Source organism: Staurois parvus, unplaced genomic scaffold (assembly GCF_062004578.1).
Source record: "Staurois parvus isolate SC_StPar_1 unplaced genomic scaffold, SC_StPar_1.0 ptg000267l, whole genome shotgun sequence".
NCBI lineage: Eukaryota > Metazoa > Chordata > Amphibia > Anura > Ranidae > Staurois > Staurois parvus.
Window position 1 is genome coordinate 10,071 of NW_028318063.1, and position 26,074 is coordinate 36,144.

The 26,074-nt window shown below is 39.2% G+C and overlaps 2 protein-coding genes and 1 pseudogene across 2 annotated transcripts; all 3 read left to right on the plus strand.

The window, feature by feature from the left end:
- Positions 1–299: 299 nt before the first annotated feature.
- On the plus strand, positions 300–1,373 carry LOC149459214 (olfactory receptor 12D2-like; annotated as a pseudogene).
- A 9,780-nt stretch (positions 1,374–11,153) lies between these two features.
- Positions 11,154–12,113, plus strand: LOC149459215 (olfactory receptor 12D1-like). The gene has a single exon (XM_089681419.1). The coding sequence runs from the start codon at positions 11,154–11,156 to the stop codon at positions 12,111–12,113; it is 960 nt and encodes a 319-aa protein (XP_089537545.1).
- Positions 12,114–23,440: 11,327 nt separating this feature from the next.
- On the plus strand, positions 23,441–24,373 carry LOC149459216 (olfactory receptor 12D1-like). Its single transcript, XM_089681413.1, has one exon. The coding sequence runs from the start codon at positions 23,441–23,443 to the stop codon at positions 24,371–24,373; it is 933 nt and encodes a 310-aa protein (XP_089537539.1).
- The last annotated feature ends 1,701 nt before the right edge of the window (positions 24,374–26,074 follow it).

Here is a 26,074-nt window from a genome sequence, read left to right on the forward strand (position 1 = left end):
GTCACTTCATGTGCTAGAGAATAAATCAAGCCAGCTGACATCTTGAGCTCATCTAAATAAATCAAGTCAAATATTTATTGACAATGAGATTTTAGTGAATTGTATAAGATCTGATCAATGTATGGTTAAAAGCAAGGTCTAGTCATTTGTCCTTCCACCCCATTGGATGCATTGTGTTTTTGTTACTTTAGCCTTTTTACCTTTACTTTATAGGTACGAAATACTGCTGAATACATTGTTTTTTCCACAATTTATCATTCTGAGTGATTCTACCATATTTTTGTACTGTAAGAATAACTATGATAGATTATATACAGATACAGATAAATAATACAGATTCAGCAATTTTACACAAAAACATATCCCTAATCAATTTTGTCTTGGCTGGTTTGACAAACCAGGAAGAACTAAATTAATTTCTGTTCTTACTGTTCTTTTTGCTGTACATAATAAATTTATCCGTGAACATCTCTGTTATGAGCTTCATCATTTTAGATAACAGTCTGCATACTCCAATGTATTTCTTCTTAGGAAACTTATCCTTTCTTGATATCTTTTATTCCTCAGTAGTTCCCAGGATGCTGGTTAATTTTCTATCTTATAAGAGGACTATATCATTTAGTGGGTGCATGTGGCAAATCCATTTCTTGGGCAGTACAGAAGTAATACTTTTCTCCGTTATGTCGTATGACAGATACGTGACTATTGGACATCCTTTGAGATACTCAACAATCATGAGTCCAAAGGTGTGTGTAATTTTAGCACTCAGTTCCTGGACTATTGGATTTTTTCATTCCTTGTTGCATACCATGATGACTGTAAAAGTTAAATTTTGTGAAAATAATCTAGTGGAACAATTTTTTTGTGACGTTAAACCAGTGCTAAAACTAGCTTGTGTAGACACATCTTTAAATCTAAAGCTTCTTACAAGGGTCACTGGAACACTGGTTACAATCACTTTTCTGCAAACTTTTCTCTCATATCTCTTCATTGGCAAAGTTCTTATAAAAATATGTACATCACATGGAAGAAAACGAGCGCTCTCAACTTGTAGCGCTCACCTCCCTGTAGTTTTTCTTCAATATGGTACAGCCATTTTTACTTACATAAGGCCTTATACAAACAAATCTTTAGATCAGGACAGGGCAGCTTCAGTTCTGTTCACTGTCATAACTCCAGCTTTAAATCCTATAATATACACCGTGAGAAACAAAGATATGAAGACAACAATGAAGAAAATGCTGAAAATATCGGCAATTAAATGTAAAAACAAATTAAACACCAATAGAAGGAGCTGGAGGTTCCGAGTGCGTAGCCTGCTTGTCCCACGTCTGTGTCTTATGATCCAATGGATTCCCCAACTCTTCCTGTGACGTCACTTCTGCCGGAGCGCTCCAGGCTGATTGCACAGTCCCTTCCTGTAGAGCGCTGCTGGATTGGTCATACAACACCATCACACTGCAGGATTGACTCTTACTGTGCCTTCGTTCTACTCCATCAGCCCAGCACACATCCTTCATGCCACCAGTGGTGCTTGCAGGACATTGAGGAACGATCACCCTATATACACAGATGAGCTTGTTTTCTTATTACTCTTGTGAGTGTTTTTAATCCTTTGCCATTAAATACAGTTTTATCTGCTGCACTTAGATGAGCGCCTCCTGTTTCCTTTCTTTTGTAATAGCAAGAGGTGCTGGGGTGTGCTGGAAGATTTACTGTTGCTGGGGGATCTATTGTCACTGTATATTTTGTGGCGGTCTATTGTTGCTGGGAAAGTCCATTGTTGTTGGGGGATCTATTGTTGATGAGGGTTAAATTGTTGCTGGAAGTAATCTACTGTTGAGGGAGGGGTCAATTGTACATTGTAGCTGGCTGCTGGCGGGTCTATTAATGCTGTCTGCTGGGAGATCTGTTGTTGATGCTGGGGGTCTATTGTTGCTGGGGTGGCATTTTGTTTTGGGGGTTTATTGTTGCTGGAGAAATCTATTGCTGCTGGCTGTGGGGGATCTATTTTTTGGCTTTTTTTGTTATTAAATTCCAAACAAATTACATAGCACCACAAAATGGTACTTGGCTTAGTATGCTCTAAAAGGAGCGGTACTGGGAGGTCAGTAGGGGGTGGAACCAAATTACGGTGCTCAGAGGTGGGTAGGGGGCAGAGACAAGAAGTGACTCAGAAGGGGGAGGGTTCCTGCGCCTATTTTTTGAAGAAAAAAAAAAAGCCCTGGTGTCAGCTATAGTTTTTTTCTCGTGTAAATGATTAAATGTAGTGTTAACTGACCTGTGACAATCACTTTAATTACAACACTGCGATTGCTTAGGTGTTTATAATAAAGGCTGACTCTCTCATACAGAAATCCATTTCAGAAAGAATATGGTAAATCAAGCTGCAATATCTTCAGAAAAAAGGCACAAATGTGCAAAAACATTTGAAAATCTTTGCGGTGAGGCTAATATATTGACTAGATTGAAAATCATGAAAATGCACCTCAATTATCCAATCACGTGAAAAGCAAATTCCTATTCTTTTTGCATATCTAATTATGTGCACATGACATAAGTAAACAAAAATTTGCTTTTCACATAATTGGATATTTTTAGTGAATATGAACCCAAATTTATTGAGTGAAATTGAGTGAAGGATTTCAAAATAAAGTTCATCTGGAAGTGATTTTATATATATTATATATATATATATGGGTTTTTTTTTCAAATAATAACAATATTAATAAGCCGCCTTCTCTGTAAGTTCATAATATATTTGAAAAAATTGTATATCAGGAGTCAATAACATATTTACTGTATCTGCAATCCAACAGGACTTAAAATAAAATAAAATAAATACTTGCATTCGTACAAAAGGCCATAAGTCTCTTCAATTCTAAAGTTCAAATTTCAGCTTGGGAACAGAGAAAAAAATGAAATAAAAACAGTAACAAGAAAAAAATGTATGAGAATGCTAAACTATTTATAGTAACCAAAATACTGTACAGCTCCATATATAGATACAATAAAAGTGTACCATATGAAGTTTAAGAAGCATGCTGTACTTGTTATAAACAGAAATTTAAGAAAAGGTGTTTGTCTATCAAAAACAGAAAAGCAATAACATTTCTTAGACTTTGTTCTATTTTTATGATGTGGTTAGATTTATTATTAACCTGAGGTACAGCGCATTTTCACTTTCTATATTTAGCAAATACCTATTTTGGCTGGACTAGCCTCATGGTGAGCCCATCAAAAAATGGATCACTTTGGTTGACCCTTCAACGCTATCATCTTTATAAATTCCAGATTCCATAAAATGTTCTTACAGTAAATGTATAGGTATGCTGGTTTGTTAAATTTAAATACCTTTTAAAATGATTACAGATAGGATTGTTTAGCTGCTGTTCTACCACAGTTTATAGATGAACTTTCACAACACAATGACCCATGTTGAGGAAATTTTCATTTATGTTTTATGGTTCCTAATTCCAAGACTGTATTGTTTCTGACAGTAGTGATCAGCTTTCATTTTTACAAGAAAGAGTTGATTTTAATTGATCAGTGAAAAAATAGACATTGTTTGCCTATGGATGTCGGCAGGCAAGCTTAATTAGTTATGTGCTAAGATGAGCAAATAGTCAAGAAACTGCTTTGTAGATTCATCACAGGCATCTGTACAATAAATGAATTAAAGTTGGGTAATGGATGATACTGATCCCCTACACAATGATGCCTTCATCTCTAAAAAAAAGCTTCTACTGCCTTTTCTTTTCATTTCACCAAGGTGGTGCCGTCATATAGAAAGGTTAGGCACAAACCTCCACTGTACTCTATAATCCCCAGAAAGGCCCTATTCTGTTTTCTTAACATGGGCTGGAGCCAACTTTTAATTATTTGAATTTTGTCCATTAGAAGTTTTATGACCCCCTGTACACACATTCTGCTGTAGCCCACATACCTAGCTACTTCCAGGCCTAAAGTGCATTTATTTGGATATGCTGCTAACAAATGGAATGTGGAACCACGTGGACCTTCTGCAGGTGGTAATTCCAGTCAAGACTAAAATGAAAACATTATCTAGATATGCCAAAGCATACTCTTTGTGGGGTTTTCCATATCTAGGCTCATATACCTGGTAGCTGAATCATGGATTTTCTTGCTGATCTCAAAAGAGCCCGGCCACTTTGCCAGAAATGTACTCTCCTTGAAATAGACACTAAAACTAAGACTCTGCCTCCCAGGTTAAAAGTTTCTGATTTTAGAAGACCAGTTAAAAAATCTGGCCGGCACCTCTTGGGCTTGCTGCATATATTCCCGTACTATGGACATGACAGCTGTTATCCTATTCTATATATGAGCAATGTGTTAGATCGCACTTTTGCAACATGTGACCTCTTGCTCGCATTTTTGACGGGCTTTATCCATGATTCCCCAGGAGCATTTACCATACAAACATTCAAACAGGGAAAACACTGTGGAAGCACTTCTCCTGTGGAAAATATTAAATATGGTAACAGGAACTCCCAGTTCTTTATCAACTACTTTTTATCATACTTTCAGGGTTCTATTGAGCTGTTCTACCAGCATATCAGTTTGTGGGTGGTACACGGAGGTGCTAGGTGAGTAATTTTCAACAATCAACACAGCTCTTTGGTTATCTTTGACAACAGGGGGTTTCCTGGTCCATCAAAATTTTGTTAGGAATACACAGGGAACAGATCTTTCACTTTTCTGCTGTTGCCCCCTGGTGGACTTGTATGTAAAATGTATAACATATCTTTTTTAATGTTTGTGGAGGAACATTATCTGAGCCAAATATTTCCCTTATCTTACTATCAATTCATCCAACAATTGAAATCACTTGCCCTCTATCCTATAGCAGAAGTACTGCAACAGGGCGGCACAGCTGCGCAAAATCACATATATATAGGTGATCTGCGTTTCTATGTAGGGGGCGTGCACACCGCCCTACCCTCACCACTATTGGCTTCTGGGGATGTCAATCACCGGGTCCTGGCCAGGACTCGGTGATAGTTAGCAGGGCTGAGAGGGCAGAGATCTTTGTGTAAACACAGGTCTTTCCCTGTTAGCATGGACATGCTGCTTTGTATCTCTAAGCACAGCAGATAGATACAAAGCAGCATGTCTCCCAAGTAAGACAGCACACAATGTAAAACATGCACAGCACATAGTTAACCCTTTGATTGCCCCAGATGTTAACTCCTTCCTGCCCAGTGCCATTAGCAGTGATCACTGTATCAGTGTCACTGGGGATGTCAGTGGCAGTTAGTCAGTTCCCATCCAGTGTCAGAGTGCCTGCCACAGTCCCGCTATACATCGCTGATTGCCGCAATTACTAGTATAAAACAAAAAAAAAAATTCCAGTCTCATTTTTTAGACTGGCCTAAATTTATGGCAGAATTAGATTTTTACAATTTTTTTTCATTGGATATGTTTTATAGCAAAAAATGATTTTTTTCAAAATTGTTGGTCATTTTTTGTTTATAGCGCAAAAAAATAAAAACTGCAAAGGCAATCAAATACCACCAAAAGAAAGCTCTATTTGTGGGAAAGGAATCAAAACGCATATGTGGAGGAGGGGCTTAGGGTTCATATACCCTCTGGAGGTACCATTCTTCAATATTTATGTGAGACAACAGCACTTAGAGTTGGGACTGTAAATGTTCCTCCAGAGGTATATAACAAGAACAGATATGTGGGAACAGAAAAGACATACATTTAATATATATACAGCATTGCATGACTGTGCAATTGTCAAAGTAACGCAGTGCTGTATTGCAAAAATTGGCCTGGTCAGGAAGGGGGGTAAATCCTCTGGAGGGCAAGTGGTTAAATATACCATAGAGCTTCATTACCTACAGTATATCCTTCTGGACCTCTACCACTGGGAAAATAACCATTATATATATATTGTGGATAAACAGCTAACAGCACATTCTAATCCGGAGTCAGAATGATACTGTAACCTCATATTCTGCATTTAAAAGTAAGGGAAATTCAAACAGCCTTTTTTTAATGGAAAGAAAATATTTATGTTGATACAAATGGGATAGTACAATAATTTGACATAAAAAAAAAACTAATCAGCCTTTCTGTTGTGTTGCAAAGCATTAAAGCGGTATTAAACCCAAAAACAAACATTAGTCCTCATGCACACTGGATGTTTTTACAGCGGCTGTTTTTGGCTTTTGACGTTTCTTCTACAGCTAGTAAACCCCCCAGCATGTTATCCTATGTGTCCATGCACACAGAGACTGTAATCAACGTTTTTTGACAGGGACGTATTTTGGCTGGAAAAAAAAACAGGACTAGTGGGTTTCTAGTGGAGTTTTTTAGCTGTAAAAACGCTAGTCTTTGGGAATAGCTGCAGATTTGTGACACTGGGCTCCATTCACAAAAGCAACTCCCATGAGATATGTAGGTGTCTGAAAACATTTTCTCTAAATATCGTATATGATCCTAAGCCCTTATGCACACTTGACATTTTTACAATGGCTGTTTTTACAATGGCAATAAACTCCCCAGCATGTTACCCTATGTCAGTGTTTCTCAACTCCAGTCCTCATGGACCCCCAACAGGTCATGTTTTCAGGATTTCCCTCAGATGAAACAGCTGTGGTAATTACTAAGGCAGTGAAACTGATCAAATCACCTGTGCAAAATAATGGAAATCCTGAAAACATGACCTGTTGGGGGTCCATGAGGACTGGAGTTGAGAAACACTGCCCTATGTGTCCATGCACACATAGGCTGTAATCAACATTTTTTGGCAGGAAAAGAACCCCAAAACTAGTGGGTTTCTAGAGGAGTTTTTTAGCTGTAAAAATGCTGAAAAACATGGCAAAACGTGGTAAAGCCGCAAAGCGGCTTTTTCCTGACTTATTTTGACCAATTTTTTGATGTGGAAAAACGTTGCAAATCGCTAATGCAAAAACACTAAAAAAAATCTGAAAAACTCATGTTTTTAAAATGACTTCACATAGCTAACGTTACCAGCATTATTAAAACGCCTCGTGTGCATGAGGGCTAAAACTGTCAATTCACTATACCTCATAAAAATACTTTAAAGTCGATTCACAGAAGGAAATAATAAATAAATGCATGCAGTAATTAATTAGTAATTCACATATGCGGCATTTAAGAAATGTAAAAATATAATGGCCAATTTTGAGTAGTTTCTGCCTTTTTAGATCAGATCTCCCAACAGTAATGCATAGAAACCAAAATATGGAAATCATGGATTATTTATTGTTAGGCTGCATTCACACTTGAGCATTTTGTAGCTTGAAGCATCATGGAAATCCTTATGGCCGTGCCGTTTTCAAATTTTACAGATAGCACTGGGACTTTTCCCCATGCTATCTGTTAGAGGGAAAGGGGCAGCAGGCAGCAGCTGCAACTATGGAAGCATAAAAACAATAGTTTCACATATAAATATGCATAATATAGTGACACTGTGCAAATGTATGTGCCACTAAGTGTGTGGCTAATATCGTGAAGGAGGTGTCAAACTCAATCAGCTTAAAGGTAAGTCCAAGGTGACTCCGGAGTAAGATCTCAGATGATCTTCAGACGTCCAATAACTGGAACCGTGGAAGAGGTGAGAAAATAGGGTATATATTGCGCACTCACCAGATACGCAATCTTTATGCAGATTTGTGTTGTATATCAAAAAACATCAGATGTCCTCAAATAGGTCTGGTCAGATCTGGTCATGTATCATTCACTGCCTCATGGTTCACACTCAGGGATGACTGCTCTGCAAGTATAGCCAGCTCCCACCAGAGCTCAAAAGAACAGAGGAGGCCAATAGTGCAGTATGTCAAGGATGTTTATTCCAAGAGTCAGGCAAGTGAGCATAATAGAAGTAATAAGACAATACTGACCAAGTCAAGATGGCCGCTGGGACCCCTCATGGTGCCGGCGGCTTGGCTTCAACCTGCTGTAGCTCTACACTGCTAAGACTGATAAGATACACTGATACACAAGATACACTGATAAGAGGCTCAGCTATGAGGAAAGATTAGAGGAACTAAATGTATTCTCTCTTTAGAAGAGATTAAGGGGGATGTGATCAACATGTATAAATACATAAGTGGTCCATATTGTGAACTCCGTGTAGTTATTTACTTTAAGATCAGCACAGAAGACAAAGGGGTCACTCTTTATATCTGGAGGAAAAAGATTTAACCTCCAAATACGGAAAGACTTCTTTACAGTAAGAGCTGTGAAAATGTGGAATAGATTCCTTCAAAAGCTGGTTGAAGCTAGCTCAGTGGATTGTTTTTAAAAAAAAGCCTGAATTCTTTCCTAGCATTCCTAACCTTTAGAGGTAAGGTTGATCCAGGGAATATCTGATTGCCTATTGGGGGACCAGGAAGGATTTTTTCCCCCACAAGACAAATTGGATCCTGCTTTGCTGATTTGTTTTTTTTTTACCTAACTCTGGATCAACTGTGGGTACATGATTGTGTATACGGGGGTTTTGTATTTTTGTGTGTGATTTTTTTCTTTCTGTTGGTTGAACTGGATGGACTTGAGTCTTTTTTCAACCAGATAAACTATGTTACTATGTATCCTTATCTTATTTTAACAGAGGTCATTCTGACTGACTACTTCAGATTTTTGTGCAAAACATTTATCACTCTTTACTAAATACACAAATTGTTAGGTTACAATGAGGAAGGAGGAGATTGTATCATACAAAAAGGGAGAGGCACAGAAAAATGAGTGCAGTAAAGACAGTTATCACATGGCGGCAGAAAGCCATAAACAATTATCTTAATCAAAGGTGTAGGAAGCATTCACAAATGCAATTCTCATATAACTGCTGGAGGCTGCATACTCAGCTCTCACTGGAGCGCTGGGCTCTAGAGGGGGAGGGAGTAGTTGGCTCATGCTCTCAGCGGCTTGTTGAGAGGCTGAACTAGGTGCTACTCAACACTCTAGGACAGGGGCGGACTGACAACTCATGGGGCCCCCGGCCAAAAGGGGATCATGGGTCCCCTGTGTCCTTGTCCAAACTCAAAAAAGCCTATGAAAAAGGTACCAGGGGCATCTCATGGGGCCCCCTACTGACCCCGGGCCCTCGGGCAGTGCCCGAATTTCCAAATGGTCAGTCCGCCCCTGCTCTAGGATGGATTCTGACCATTTGGCTGCGATCCTTCCAAAGCCAAGACTGGCCCTGTGACATCAGCTGACAGTGGGCTTCAGCCCGCTGTCAGTTAAAAATGGCTCACAGGAGTGTAGAATGAACTAGATTGCACACAGCCCTGAACCTCCTCTTCTCAAGTTCCCCCACCGGGGCTACTGGCTCCTCCCCGCTTTTGGGAGCCGCCAGATCAAGCTGCTTGTATAAGAGACCCTCAGGATATGTTGGAATAAGAAGGCTGACACAGGCATCTACTTATGTGCATGCTCATAATTCTGAACAAAAGCTCAATACAAAACAGGTATTGGCACTCCTGTGCAAACATATTAGTGCACATATATGGGTTCTTGAGCCAAACAGCCTATTTAAGCTGGACTCTAACATGGATGAATTTCTGAGTGGTTCAGCTATTTCCTGCTTTACCTGAGCCTTGACTTACTTACCTGTGCACGACTCGACTTGCCCCTGACCTGTCCTTGGATCTCTGCCTGCCTGCTCTGACCTTGGCTTGTATTCTGACTCTGCTCCTGCCTTGCGCTTCTGTACCTCGCTGCCTGGCTGTGTACTGATCCTGGCTTGTGTCCTGACTCTTTCTCTGCCTGATGTTCCTGTACCTCGCTGCCCGGCTGTTGATGGCCTTTTGGCTTGTGACCTGGTTATACTCCTGTCTGCAACTCATGCTCAAGTTCCTGGTTTCTGCCTGGTGATCTACGGTCATCTGCTCCCCACAAACCCCTGCTGGCACTACCTGCTACAATGACCCTTGTGCCACTCTGTGTCCTCACATTTCCTGTCATCACTACCAGGAGTGCTGAACAAGAGGTGCAAGAGAAGCCCCCACTCGATTTCCATCAGGTATGTGACAGCATATTTGCTCCTGAGTCGCCTCTGTGTGCCTATGAGACGCATAGAGCATGGCTCGGCCCTGCCCCCCCCCCTCCTCACTGACTGTGGCCAATGGCTGCCGCTGCTGTGTCTCAGCCAATGAGGAGGGAGAGATGCTGCTCTCACACACATCACTGGGTCAAGGTCAGGCTCAGGCAAGTATTAGGGGTCTAAGGGGGAAGCTGCACACTCAAGCATGGAGAATGCCCGAAGGTAAAAAAAACTTTCAGGTTTTAGGACCACTTTAAAGTTTCATAAGTAAGCCTTGTTGAATTCAAGTACATAAACATGTTTTCTATGTGTGATGTCTATCATTCTTTCCCACAAGCCACCAATATGGAGACAGGAGCCCCCTCAGACCTCCTATGTCTAGTGAAAAGGCATTGCTTGGTTTGAAAGATTTTACCAATATCATTGATGACAAATAATGATGAGACTTACAGGGTAAGGTATGTAAACTGTAAAACGTATACTGTAAATATAGAAGAGGCCTTTTAGTCCCCAACTTTTCAAGTCAAACTTCAAATTAATGTATATCTATCCCCTAACTAGATGGCAGCTTAGTTTTTCATAAACATTTGCAGCTACAGATAAAAAAAACCTTTTCCAGCATGTCCTTTCAATAAAAGCTGATAAAATAATAAACTTCTGTATAGTGGAGAAGTCCATACATTGATCAAATCTCATCCAGTCCCTGAACTGGCCGAATTTAGATGAGTGTATGGCAAGCTTAAATATCAGCATGGGCGTTACTATCCCCATCAACAATTGGGAAACAGTTTTCACCCTATAACAGTAGGTGCCTGAACAAGGACCAGCATGGCAGGATTTCGAGGTTGATTTGAAAGGATGGAACATAACTTTTCAAGTGAAATTACCATTTTGAAGGTTTTATAAGATTTTTGTGATTGACCACTTTAATGTCTATAAATCCTTTGGTATCAATTTCAGTTTTTGTCATTCCCCCCATGACTAACTGTAGCCTTATTTCAGTTTTTTATAGGTACTAACTACTGCCTAATCTATAATTAACAATAGGCATATCAAAATCTCTTTTCCATAATTTGTTGTTCTTGAATGATTCTATTGTATTTTTGTAAGGATAATCATGATTATTATTGATTCAGTGATTTCACACAAAAATATATCTGTGACCAACTTTGTATTGCTTGGTTTGACAGACGAAAAGGAATATAATGAAGTGCTGTTTTTATTGTTCTTCCTGCTATACATAATAACTTTCTCAGTGAATGTCTCTGTTATGATCATCATAATTTTAGATACCAATCTGCATACTCCCATGTATTTCTTCTTGGGAAATTTATCCTTTCTGGACATCTTTTATTCCTCAGTAGTTGTACCCAGGATGCTGGTTGACTTTTTATCCTTTAAAAGAACCATATCATTTAGTGGGTGCATGTTGCAAATAAATTTCTTCCATTTTTTGGGTGGTACAGAAGCAGTACTTTTCTCAGTAATGTCTTATGATAGATACGTGGCTATTGGGCATCCTTTGAGATACTCAATGATAATGAGTCCAAAGGTTTGTGTGCTTTTAGCACTCAGCTCCTGGGTTATTGGCTTTTTCCATGGCTTATTTCATGCGCTGATGACTGCAAAAGTTCAATTTTGTGAAAATATTCTTGTTGAGCACTTCTTCTGTGACATTAAACCGGTGCTTAAACTGGCTTGTGAAGATATTTCTCTAAATCTGAAACTTATTGCAAGGGTCACAGGAACATTGGCCACAACCACTTTTCTGCTAACTTTTCTTTCCTATCTCTTCATTGGCAAAGTCCTTCTTAATATGCGGACATCACATGGAAGAAAAAAAGCACTCTCAACTTGCAGTAGTCACCTCCTTGTAGTTTTCTTTCAGTATGGTACAGCCATTTTTACTTATATAAGGCCATATACAGACACATCTTTAGATCAGGATAGGGCAGTTGCTGTTCTGTTTACTGCCATTACCCCCACTTTAAATCCTATTATATATTCTGTGAGAAACAAAGACATGCACATAGCAATTGCAAAAATGCTCAACATATCTCCAATAAATAAAACATAAAAGTGTGGTGCACTTTTATTTTTTATTATTTTATATATTGTTACCTGCAATATTAAGGTGGCTGCGTATGGTCTACTGATTGTCTTATGTTAGGGAGTCACATACTGTATATATTATAGCGCAGAATGTTTAAATTATATTTTTTTTATATCTCCAATAAAATGTAAAAGAAAAACACAGCACATGCAGCTTCTGTGTAGATATTAAAGTAGTCACTGTGTAAAAAATGTTATTGCTTTCACGTATTTTGCTTTTCCTTAGTTATTAAAATCGTTCAACTATTTAATGATGTAGTAGAATAAAACCTATTAAAAAAAATTAGAAACTGCAGCACTACATGAACATTGTTTTCACACCACAATGTTTAAAAGTGCAAAAACAAAAATGAAAAAAGGTCCATAAAGTGTAAAAAGATTATTTAATGTGGTGTTAGGACACTATAGTTTACTTGTTCCTATTACAATCAAAGGGAGCTGAGGAGGATCAGAGCTACATTGCCTAATTAAACACTACATTCTTTCTATAAGTTAAGGGATCCAACTAAAAGAAAAAAGAAGAGCTTTTTCTATAGATGGTTTCAACACTTTTGGTTCAATGAAGTATGTTTTATAATAGAAGAAACACAAGGACTTCTAAAGACTTTTTGGCAATTCAAGCCAATTCAAGGATTGAATAATTTTGTTAACTGTATCTAGTTCCCAGTTAGTGCATTTGTTTTCATATTTTGCACACGTTAAAATCTGCGTTTTTGGATATAAGATATTTTCTGAAAGCAGAGGCCTTTGTACATGACACCATGACTGAGTCCTTGATGGGAGATATATTTCACCACTATTTGGGTTGTTGTCCCTTTACGGGGGATGACGGGAACACATTTTAGTACTCAGAAGTCCTCACCCATGCAGGGTATTCCAGAGAAGGGCAAACAACCCTTCAGTGCTCTCTGGATTGGTAATTCTTCGGTTTGGACCCAGATTCCAAGGCTCGGAGAGACTTTGAGTGAGAAATTGAAGGAATCAGCACCTGTCTGTGAGGAGAAGTGGTTCACAGCTGCGAGAAAGTGCGGACTATCTAGGGACTGAGACACTGTTTGCTGGACTCCTGCAGCCTATGTTGCACCCAGAAGCAGCTGGGATCCCTAAACTCTGGTGTGGGACTGGTATATTTGAGGTTAGCCAATGTGTTAGTTTCATTATACCAGAATTATGGACTGTTTTGCATTTGTGTTGCTGAAGAAAGCTGCTTTGTTTGTTTGCTTGCTTGTTTTCGAGTAGTCAATAAAGACTATATATTTTTACAAATGGCTGGCTGGTGCTCCTGGGCTCCTCAAATTACATCTTGCATGAAAAACAGATAGCTTTGCACAACTGTTTATTAAATGCATATTTTCAGGAAAAAATACTCTATGAATGTTAGTGCAAACAAACACATTATCATATTCATTTTTGGTGAAATATGAAAGAAGGGTTTGCATAGAGTAAATAGATAGCAGACATGTCAAGGTTTAAAATGGTGTGCTCCTGTGAAAACATTAAAAACCTAAGGTACCCAAAATTCTCTGTACCCAAAACTTTAAAAGTCTTTACATCAGTTATGAGCTAAAATGTAAATGATGACCTTGACAGCAATGTCAACAGACAGAATCAAAGAAAAAAGCATTGCATGCTTTGGTATTTAAATGCTTATATCAAGGCACATTGTCATATGCACTGTGGAAAAAAGTCTTATTAAATGTAAAAAGACAAAATTGAAGATTCTTTGAAGATGACAGATGGCCATTCCACACTGTAAATAGCACTGGGGGCTACTTTTTTCTGGGCCATACTACAGGTACAAACAAATAATACACACTTTAGTGGTAAGCCCCAAGCACATCAGGAGTAGAAGCGTTTAGTTTGAATTTTTGGTGGAAGGTCATGGTACTGGCAAGAAATATACACACATGCCAAAATTGGGTTCAGGCTAGAAGTTTTGTTTTACCTTCATCATTAGGGAATTACCACTTAAAGATGCAATGTACTGGTGGCATCAGCAGGCAGAGCGATGTACCGTTATGTCGCTCTGGCTGTATGAACATGACCGCAGTGTGCAGTGGACACAGTGGAATGCGGATCCCATTAAATGGGAATCAGTAGTCATGTCACATGATCACAATGTCAGCAAAGCTGTTATGAATCAATTTGATTCATAACAGCGTTGCTTCCCTTCCTAATGAGTTGGTTTGGCTCACATCTCTCACATGGTATATGGGCCAATTACAGCACTCTGTACCATGTGATCATCTGTAGCCAATCACAGATCACTAGTATTTTGAACTGTCATGAACCTAACCCATTCATATCACATATTCATATGATAAATCCTGTTTAATAATAATAATAATAATAATAATAATAATAATATCACTTCAAAGCAAGCATTGCATTGCAGGGCCAATTATTTGTATTGCTCCTGCAAAGCAAAGTAAAAAAAAAAAAGAAAACCTGATCACTCCCCCTCAGAGTATTATGGTAGCACTGAACTACTCTTATGAAAGTTTTTTTTTTTTAATAATTAAAAATCATTTTAAAAAATGTTAAATAAAATAGTGCTAAAATTGCTTAATTTTTTTAAGTGTTTTTTTTTAACTACCATATTTTCCAGCGTATAAGACAACTTTTTACCCCTTGAAAATCTTCTCGAAAGTCGGGGGTCATCTTATACACCGGTATACGGCATACTGACACTTTTTAGGGGGGTGGCGCGGTGCCGCCGCCGCCCCCCCTTCCAACGGAAGGGACACTAAGTACAGGGGTGGGCAGGGGCTGTTTCTTACCTGGCTCCGGTCCCACAACGATCTGGTCCAGAAAGCGCGGCTGCTGCTTCAGTTCGGCAACTGGATGTTCGTGTGGTCACTCGGCTCTGCCTCCTCACCGGTGATTGGCCACCAGAACTGTAGCTCAGGAAAGGCACACAGGTGGCCAATCACCAGCGAGGGGGCGGAGCCGAGCGGCCCAGCGAAAATCGAAAGCAGGAGCAGCAGGTAAGTGTTCAGTGTAGAGGTGCTGCTGCAACCACATATGCTGGCTGCAGCAGCACCATACTAGAACAGGGTCAGCAAGTGTAATTGGTGTCAGTGGGAGGAATAGTGCCCCATCATTGGTGTCACTGATACCAATGATGGAGCACTATTCCTCCCACTGACACCAATGATGGGGAACTATTCCTCCCACTGACACCAACGATGGGGCACTATTCCTCCCCCCCACTGACACCAATGATGGGACACTATTCCACCCCCCACTGACACCAATGATGGGGCACTATTCCACCCCCCCCACTGACACCAATGATGGGGCACTATTCCACCCCCCCACTGACACCAATGATGGGGCACTATTCCACCCCCCACTGACACCAATGATGGGACACCATTCCTCCCACTGACACCAATGTTGGGACACCATTCCTCCCACTGACACCAATGATGGGGCACTATTCCCCCCACTGATACTAATGATGAGGCACTATTCCTGCCACTGATACCAATGATGGGGCACCTATTCCCCCCACTGATACTAATGATGGGGCACTATTCCTCCCACTGGTACCAATGATGGGGCACTATTCCTCCCACTGGTACCAATGATGGGGCACTATCCCTGCCACTGATACCAATGATGGGGCACCTATTCCCCCCACTGATACTAATGATGGGGCATTATTCCTCCCACTGACACCGATGATGGGGCACTATTCCTCCCACTGGTGTGCATTGGAAGAGGGGTAGTCTTATACGGCGAGTATAGCCCAAACACTACATATTAGCAGGAAAAGTAGGGGGTCGTCTTATACGCCGGAAAATACGGTACTTATGTCTGGAGGGTTCTGCTGCTGCTGCATGGTGCATATTAATATTATATGTAAGTCATTTTATATTATTTTATGATCCCCTCTTTTTTGTGTTTACATGTTGTAATTTGATATATTCAATATATGTATATCTTTTTTAGATTTTACTACTAAGCCCCTGAAGAAGTGATAATTGTCGCAAAACACGTTGGGCCATTCTTCCTGCGGCTTAATGTCTCTCATCCCCCCATATGTTCTTTCTGGTGGTTATTGTATGCTTCATTACTAGTTTATTCCATGTAATATGGTGGGTTTTGGGACATTGTCTGCGGGGACATCATATAATGATTTATTTTAAACTAAAAGATGTTTTTTCATGACTCATTGTCATAATAAAGTACAAATGATTTTACTAATATGTGTTTGGAGTTTCTGTGCCTTTAATGTCCATTTGCACCCTTGTTTTTTTCCCCCTTTTTCTCTCTATTTTTGACTGGTATAACTATTACGGGTGTTCTGATTCCTCTCCAGACTATCCAAAACTAAAAAAAAATAGTTATTATTTAATGCTGTAGTGGAATGAATCATACAACTACAATTAGAACCTGCAGCACTACAATAAAATCTCCTATATTATAATTAAAGCATAAGTTCACTTTTATAAAAAAAAATGCACTTTTTTTTGCATAAAAAAAATATGTTTTGTTTTGTTAGAAGTCTGTAGAACATTGTACCTGCTATCAGCAGATCATAGGTGAAATCTCACGCTCCTGCAGTCTTTCAGTGTAGCTGCCTACCCGTACCTCGTACGGCTGTGCCTATTTCATATTGGGACTGCAGGTGCAGGGAGGAGATCCCAAGCCCACTGACACAAAGAGGGAAGGGGTTCGGAGAGAGGCTGCAGGAACTGGAGCATGTTACATGTTCCACCCTAAAAAATGGGTAGAACATGTAACATGTTCCCAAAGGTGAACTTATGCTTTAAAAATAAACATATTGTTCAACAACAATTATTAAAATAGTGCAACAAAATATGAATAAAGGTCTATAGGGTGAACATGAATATTCTGTCAATGTGAGAATGTAGAGTGAGGACACTATAGTTTCACTACCTGTATTATAATACAATACTTTACAATGAAGCTGAGGAAGATTGGAGCTACATTGCCTAATTAAACACCATGTCCTTCCTAAGAGAGAAAGGGGACATTTGGTAAAAGGACGCTTGTTTCTATAATGGAGGAGAACAATAATTTCTAAGGCCTTGCTCACTTTTTAGCAATTCATGGGAAGTATACCCACGGCTTGAATAATCATATTTATTTAATTTAGTTTCCCTCTAGAGCACATTTTTTATATTTTGCACACATTAAAATCTAAAATAAAAATTAAACATTTTTTGGCTATAAAATGACTTGCAAATTAGATTATTATATATTTTCTGAAGGCAGAGGCATTTGTACAGGATGAAAAGGATGGGAGATGTATTTCCCCACTATTTGGGTTGCGATCATTTTAGTACTCAGGATTTCTCACCCATGCAGGATGAATGGTTCCAGAGTAGTCTGGTAAAAGAGGAGTGGACTGATCTACAGTACTCTCTGGATTGGTAAGTCTTCATTTGAGACCCCAAATTTGGAGGCTTAAAGAGTCTTTGAGGGGGAGGTCTTTCAATTGAAGTATGATTAACATGGGATGTTACTGTGAAACTAGGCAAAAAAGTAGTAAACACAAATATAAACATTACCTCATGATAGTCTGGGGGGAGTAAAGAGACATGCTTATTACACATACGATGCAAATAGTTCATATAAATATATAGTATTCAATATTTTTGGTTGTTAGTATGTGTATTATGAAGGGTAATGCATCCCACTATGTTTGGTGTAAAAAAGTTAAAAAAATAAAGTTGGCAATTGCTTATTTTAACGATTTTATGAAGTTGCTTTAATTATCTACTTACCATTCTGAAGGCTTGGTGTTCCTGTGTCCTCTGCAATGATATCAGCTAATGGGGATGTCATCATATTATCAGCCACTGTAATTTCCATACTGTTATGCCATATTGTTCTCTGATAGTGACAACAGTCTTCCTGAATGTGACATTTGAATCACTACTTGACCAATTATGTTGTCCACAGCATCGTATCACTGGAATTTACTGTTATCTGAATCTGCATTTACCCTTTTAATCTAATGAGCTGCCAGATTTACATAGCATCTCGTACCTTCAGATAATGAGCCTGCTTTCCATGACTTTGCACTGTTCTTCTTTGGTATCCATATTCTTGATCTCTGCATTCTTGTGTGTATTGTCCACCTGTTCTAGTATGCTCTTGTCAGCCCGTATTTCCAGCAGACACTCCACCTCTGCAATAGACCACAAGGGGCCTTTAGTTGCCATATATGGCCATGTGACCAGTGCAATGATGACATCAGAGTGCTGTATCTCCTGTATCTATCACAGTTCTGCAATGGTTTGCACTCACACTGCAGCAAACCATTCCACTCCACAAGTGAACCTCACCCGGAATGACCTGTTCCAAGTGGTCCTGGACGTGGTTTATTTATCCTATTCCAGATGTAGTTTGGAGCACCTTTGTCTATTCGGTAATGGACTTTAACAAAATGGCTCCCTGTAACTAGCGACACCCCTCGCAGGCTATTTCAATAGTGTTAATATCTGGCAACTGCAATGGGCATACCCCTGAGGACATGCGTGTGCATGATACGCGTTGGGTGGAGCCTACGTGCTGATGTCACACCATCGCATCCACAACATGGAGCGGCGGCTATCTTGGTATGTGATACATTGATTGTTTCATGTGGAATGTTTTATATGGGATACTTTTATGATTATTAAAACTACTACATTATACAGGTGTATATCAACCCCTGGGCTCCATGTGGTGAGCATTTTTCCTTAGGACCTAATGGACTGGTAAAGTTGCTGGAAAGTGGAAGACATATACCTCATGATATACATGCTACTGACCAAGCAGCTCTCTGGTGAGTGCATAGTGGTGGAGGATCTTGCACTGGAGACAGAGCACTTTGTGGGATTGAACACTACACTACTGGTTGTGAGTGACATCACAGCTTTATATATTTATATTGGAAGGACTTTATTGTCTACTATTTTGTTTGTTACACTGTGACACATTTATTTAGTTTTAATCATTTATTTGGTTCACTTTGTTAGTTTTCTAACCTGTGCCCAGCAGTGCGCCCACTAGCTCCGCCCACCTGTGCCCAGCAGATCACCCACCTGTGCCCAGCAGTGCACCCACCTGTGCCCAGCAATGCACCCACCTGTGCCACTCTGCAGTGTCACACACCTGTGCCCAGAAGTGCCCCCTACCTGTGCCCAGCAGTGCCACCCACCTGTGCCCACCAGTGCCACCCACCTGTGCCCACCCACCAGTGCTGCCCACCAGTGCCACCCACCAGTGCAGCCCTGCAGTGCTGCCAGTCAGTGCCACCAGTCAGTGCCCTGCGGTTGTGCCAGTCAGTGATGCCAGTCAGTGCCCAGCAGTGATGCCAGTCAGTGCCGTCTATCAGTACCCATCATCAGTGTCACCTATCAGTGCCGCCTATCAGTGCTGCATATTAGTGCCGCCTATCCATGGCACCTCATTAGTGCTGCCTATCAGTGCCGCCTATCCGTGCCACCTCATTAGTACTGCCTATCAGTGCCCTTTAGTGCTGCCTATCAGTGCCCGACAGTGCTGCCTCATCAACGCACATCAGTGAAGGAGAAAAATTACCTGTTTGAAAAATTTTATAATAGAAACAAAGAAACTTTTTTTTCAAATTTTTTGCAATTTTTTTGTTTATAGCGCAAAAAGTAAAGCGCCCAGCAGCAATTAAATACCACCAAAAGAAAGCTCTATTTGTGAGAAAAAAATGATCAAAATTTCATATGGGTACAATGTTGCATGACCGCGCAATTGTCAATTAAAGTGCGGCAGCGCTGAAAGCTGAAAATTGGCCTGGTAAATAAGGGGGTATAAGTGCCTGGTAGGCAAGTGGTTAAAGTATCGGCCAATGAACAAGATAACTGTAATGTAGCTCACCCTGGGAAGTGGCAAAACACCAATTTGGTTTATTCTATGTCAGCTTGACAGCTGGGACACAGTCAGCTTCCAAAGGTCCTCAACAACACACCCCAAGATTGGGTGTACCTTGTTCAACAACAATGCTGTTGGGTATTGGTAGTCCACACAGAGTAAACTAAGGATCACCGTAAACAAAAACCCCAAATGTATTGTCATCAATAAAACCAAATGCATTTTAGAGCATATATTTTTTTACAATAGCACGGGGGGACTGGGAACCCAAATACTGGGTTAAATTTATTCTATATATGTTTTATAATACTGAACATTTTTTTTCCTTTTGGATAGAGCACTAAATATTTTTTTTTAACTTTAGGATTAGAGTGGATATAGGGTACAGCCTCTGCTAGTCCTTTTATTGCCTGAGCTCCCAATGGGCTGATCACCACTCACCTCCTGTTCCAAACACAGGAAGGGAAGTGAGTTTAAATCTTCCCAAAGTGAGGAGAAATCTCACCTATGTCAGTCGCCACTATTGGAAGACTTCTCTACACCTCCAGCTCTGGTGACTAATGTAAAATTATGGATTTCCTCTTACTTACTGTCCATCGGACAATGGTCACTGTGAGTCAAATCAATCCAACGGGAATACAGACCACAGTAAAAGCCTGGCAGTGGTTCTAATCTTTCCTTTCTTTGTCTAAAAACAATTGGCCTAAGGTCCTTTTTAACATCTTAAACATGAAAATAATTGTCAGTAATTAGATATGTTTTATTAAGCTACAAGAAAAAAGGGGAATTTTGACTTTATGACCAAAAATATTGTTGCTCTAGAAATAGCTTTGTTTGCTATGAGCCTTGGTGATAGTCATATGAAAAATTGACCAACAACTGGCAGTTTTTCTAGGTAAAAGATAAAAAGTGGTTAACAAGCAAATGCATCTTATCTATAAAATGTAAGCAATCTCAATCTCAGTAATTGCATTGGTGCGTAATTACATCTAAGGTAGGTATCATTTGTACCACTCCTATGAGAAATGTGTACCATTCCTACGAGAAATGTGATATTATTTAAACAACGAAAATATCTGTAGGTAATATTCACTGGTCTACAGTGTATAAATGTTTTCTTTGGTGTATGTGTGTTCCTTCAAAAACACAACTGGAAACACACTGTGAGTTTATTTTCATTATATTCAAAGAAGATTACAAGATAGATCTATGATACAAAACAATTAGTGTAGGTGTTTGCCATTGTAAGGTATGGACATATTTTTCAACTGCAAAATATGTATAATATGGATGTAAAATGAAGTCACGAGTTTTCTCTTTTCTAAGATTCTTCACTTTTGTCAAGAATAGGGATGAGTGAAGTGAGTGATTTTTTTTTTTATGGATTGTGTAAAATTACTGATATCATCCTTGGAAAATGTTTGACAAAAATAGAAACTTGTAATTTAGTTTATTAACCTGCATTAATAAAATACTTTTTATTTCAGAGGTTTTTTTTGGAGGGGTACATTTAGTACAGTTCATTTTATTTAAAGTATGTTCTTTGTGTTTGCTTTTTTGTGTGTGTGTGCGTGTATTGTATGTACAGTATTTATGTACTATCACTCTATAATTTCTATCTTACTTTTTTTGCTGGTGTATTGTCTTTCTGTAAACAAAACCCTAACCTAGTAAAGCTAAATAGGGGATGGGATAGTGGATAGCAACAAGCATAACCTCCACAAACTGTAAAGCCCACTGCACAGTAAAAACTACTCAAACCACCTTCATTTTGCCTTCTCCATTGAATGAAATCTCTTTATTTTTGCTAACATGGGAGGAAAAGAAAACTCTCAATTTCTCTCATTTCTTGACAAGAACTTTAGATCAGCTAGGAAGAAAAAATAGCTGAAGTGAATTTATTCTCTCTTGAGAAGAGGTGATTAAGGGAAATATGATCAACATGTATAAATACATAAGTGGTTCATATAGTGATCTTGGTGTAATAACCACTAAGTTATTTGCTTTCAGTTCAGAGGAAAAAGGGGCACTCCTTGGGTCTGGAGGAAAAGAGATTTAGTATCCATATAAGGCTTCTACGCAGTGATGCTTGGTACACACTATGAATTTTTTTTTAGTAAACCCAGTGGGCTAAACGAAAAAAAAAAACTGACAGATGGCAATATTAACACAAGTGGTGCTATTGTGTTCTGACAGGGGAACCATCCCCCCACCAGCATACACATGTCAGTGCTCACAGCCATTGGCTTCCAGCACTGATCGTATGTCGATCGGATATTAGACAGGGAACTGTACACACTGCCTGATTTTGGATGTGTGTTCCGTTGGTGGGGGGGGGGGGGCAGGTTGGCCTGTGTACTAGGCTTTAGAGCTGTGAAAATGTGAAATAGACTCCCTCAAGAACTAGTTCTGGCCAGTTCAATAGATTGTTTTAACAAAGGGTTGGATGAATTCCTAAAGGAACAAAATATAACTGGATAGAGGTAATAACACTAGAGGTAGTTGATCCAGGGGTTATTCAATTGACTCCTGGGGTATTGTTTTCCCCCACTGGAGCGAATTGGATTCTGTTTTATTGGGGTTTTTTGCCTTCCTCTGTATCAATTGTGGGTATAGAATTGTGTATATGGGGGTTTTCAATATTTTTTTTCTCTGTTGGTTGAGCTGGATGGACTACTGTCTTTTTTCAACCCTGCCACTTCCTTAGGGAGGATTTACTAAGGGAGTTGATCATCTTTACCTAGTAAATTAATATTTGCATCAAGTATCCAGTAATGCGAAAAGCAAATTCCCATTCACTTGGATTACCCAATCATGTGCAGATGAAATATGTAAACAGGAATTTGCTTTTCACATAATTGAAATGAATATCCCCACAATTTGTTAAAAGCAGAATCTCAGCTCCTTTAGTAAATCAGCTATATTTCAACTCCTTTTTTCTAAGACCCTAAAAACAGCAGCTGGACAGTAAGCATCTATTATTGTACAGCTTAAAACCCTGAACAAAAAAAAAACATAAGAAGATGTCATCTGAAAATGAAGACTGCCACCCTAATGACCTCATACTATCATCACATTTATTATATTGAAGATGAATATGATAATCCCACCCAAGCTCAATAAACTATCCAAGTAGTAGAATGGTACCATCACCTCAAGTAAGATGCCAAATTCTAATATGTGTTTGGAGACTTCTGCAAAAATATATAATTTTTACAGTTTAAAGCCACCCCATCACTACAACAACTAAAAAGAAAATGTTTATCCTGCATTTTCCTTTTTTTTATTAATTGAAGTACTAAAAATCTAGCAGAGTAAAGGGAGACAATCCAAAATTCCACAATTATATTCATGTGAATGTGTTAACTTTATTATGTAATGCAGCTAACAAAAATAAAATAATTTTCTGCAGCTAACAAAATTCAAATGAGTTGGGAAAATTGTACATCACTTACATATTTTGCTTTGCTTGGTTTGACTGACATGGTGAAACTTCAGGAGATCTTGTTTGCATTCTTCTTGTTTTTTTACTTAATAAACCTTGTAGGAAACCTATTTATCATGGCTGTCACTATTAAAGAGCCATGCTTGCATACTCCTATGTACTATTTTTTGTGGAATTTGTCATTACTTGACATTTGTTATTCTACAGTGACAGTTCCCAAGATGCTGGCTGATTTTTTTTCCCGTTATAAGGTAATTTCTTTTGCTGGCTGCATCTTACAGATCCATTTCTTCCATTTCCTTGGAAGTACAGAAGTTATTCTGCTCACAGCAATGTCCTATGACCGATATGTGGCTATAGGAAATCCTTTGCGTTATTCCCACATTATGAATGCTAAAGTTTGTCGACATTTGGCTCTGGGTTCTTGGGTGACTGGATATTTCCACTCCCTCCTACACACAGTGATGATGGCAAAGCTTCCATTTTGTGGACCAAACCTGGTGAATCATTTTTTCTGTGACATTAAACCCGTGTTAAAGTTGGCCTCTGCTGACACATCTCTTAACCTGAAGCTTCTCACAAGGGTTACCGGAACACTGGCCACAACCACTCTGCTTTTAACTCTTCTCTCCTATCTCTTTATTAGCAAATTCGTCCTAAAAATAAAAACAACAGAAGGTCGAAAACGTGCCTTCTCCACCTGCAGTGCTCATCTTATTGTTGTGTTCCTCCTGTATGGAACAGCAATTTTTACATACATACGACCGTCCACACAAGATTCTTTGGAACAAGATCGAGCTGCAGCTGTTCTTTTTACTGTAATAACCCCAGCTCTAAACCCAATCATATACACCCTAAGAAACAAAGACATGAAGAAAGCCATGAAAAAATTTGCAAACATTTCAAAATTGTGATGCTGCCACATATGGATGTACTGTATGTTCCATAATTGACCATAATAAATAAAAGAGAAAAATAAACTTAATTATGCTGTTTTAATAATCATCTATCCATTTTCTGGATTAGAGTGGGGAAGGGTTAGAGCTCCTTTAAAGAGTTTCCTTTACTTCCCATCTGATAAAAAGGTTTTCCCCTCGGCAGGAATTGAGGGGAAACTTCTCCAGCAGCAACACAGACAGATGTAAATCTTTTTTTTTTTAAATGTTAGTTCACCTTTACAGAAAATCTGTAAGGTGACCTAACACAGGACCCCCACCCTCAGTCCTGCTGTACTTACCTCCTGCAATCCTGCACCGTCAGGCACACGCATGCTGCTCCACTGGTCCAGGAAATTCCCATGGCTTTCTCTCCTTACCTTGCAGTGCTGAAAGGATGGGCTAGACAGATTCTGATTTTTCAGCATCAATCATGTGACAGTGCTGACCTATTAGAATCCGTCTAGTCCATACTAGCTGCACAATATAGAGAGGAGATTAGGCAGCAGGGATTTGAAATCCCTGGACCGGCGGATTGACATGCAGAAGACAGAAGTGACATCAGACACTGGAATTGATGCAAACAGGTACGCTGGAAGTGCCACAGCACTCATTTTGGAAGTGGTTACAGGTGTTTTTACATTGAATGTTTGAAAGTGCATAGATTTTAATAAATATATGGTTTTATAAGGATTTACTGCATTATGGTCTTTGTTTAATATCTCTTGCATGGGAACCCTGGAGAGAAGCTGGAGTTAAGAAGTGGACCGTTGAAAGTGGAGGAATTTGGTAAGGTGCATGGAGTGACACTTTTAAACACTTGTATGCGGTGGATCTGTATCATTTAAAGGGATATGCACTATTTTGTTGGTATAGAAATGTGAGTGGTTTTAAGTTTATAAGCAATATCATATTATATTAGTCTTTGTTTTTTGGGGGACCATTCACACAAGTCAGCTAGTAACTTGTATGAATGGTTTAATAAAAGCACAGTTTATTGAAAGTTCGGTAAGGAGCTTGGAGTGTCTTTCACAAGGTGGATCCTTTTATGGGTATTAACCACTTGCCCTCCAGAGGATTTACCCCCCTTCCTTACCAGGCTATTTTTTGTGATTCAGCGTGACATTGGAAAGGATTTGAAGCAGGGTGTATTGAGCATACTACACTGTGTTATATTTCTTTTTTTGGAGATCTCTGTATGGGAAGATTAGATTCATAAGAAGAAGTTAATAGATGATTGACATCTCATCTTTGGCTCTACAGAGACAATATTGAACTTATTATTTTGAGAGCGCTGGCCACAATCATTACCATTTCTTTCTGTGAGGGGAACAGATTGACTCAAGCTTCTAAGGGAAGGATCATTGTTTACTTTATTTTGTTTGTATAAAGAAAAAAAGGGGGGGGTTCCAGCGTGCTGTTTAAAAAATATTAAATGCAAGAGCCTGACAGTGCAGAACCATGGCAGGTAAGTACAGATTTTCTATAAAGGTGAACCAATACTAAATCTTTTTTATGTAAAACATTTTTATCATTTTGCAAATAAAGTATTACAAACACAGGTGTCAAATAGCTAATTTTTTGCACCATGAGACAACATGTATACTGAGCAAATGCAATGGTATCCTATATAATAGATTTAGGTCATTAATGACTCATATGCTACCAAAATCAGCAGAT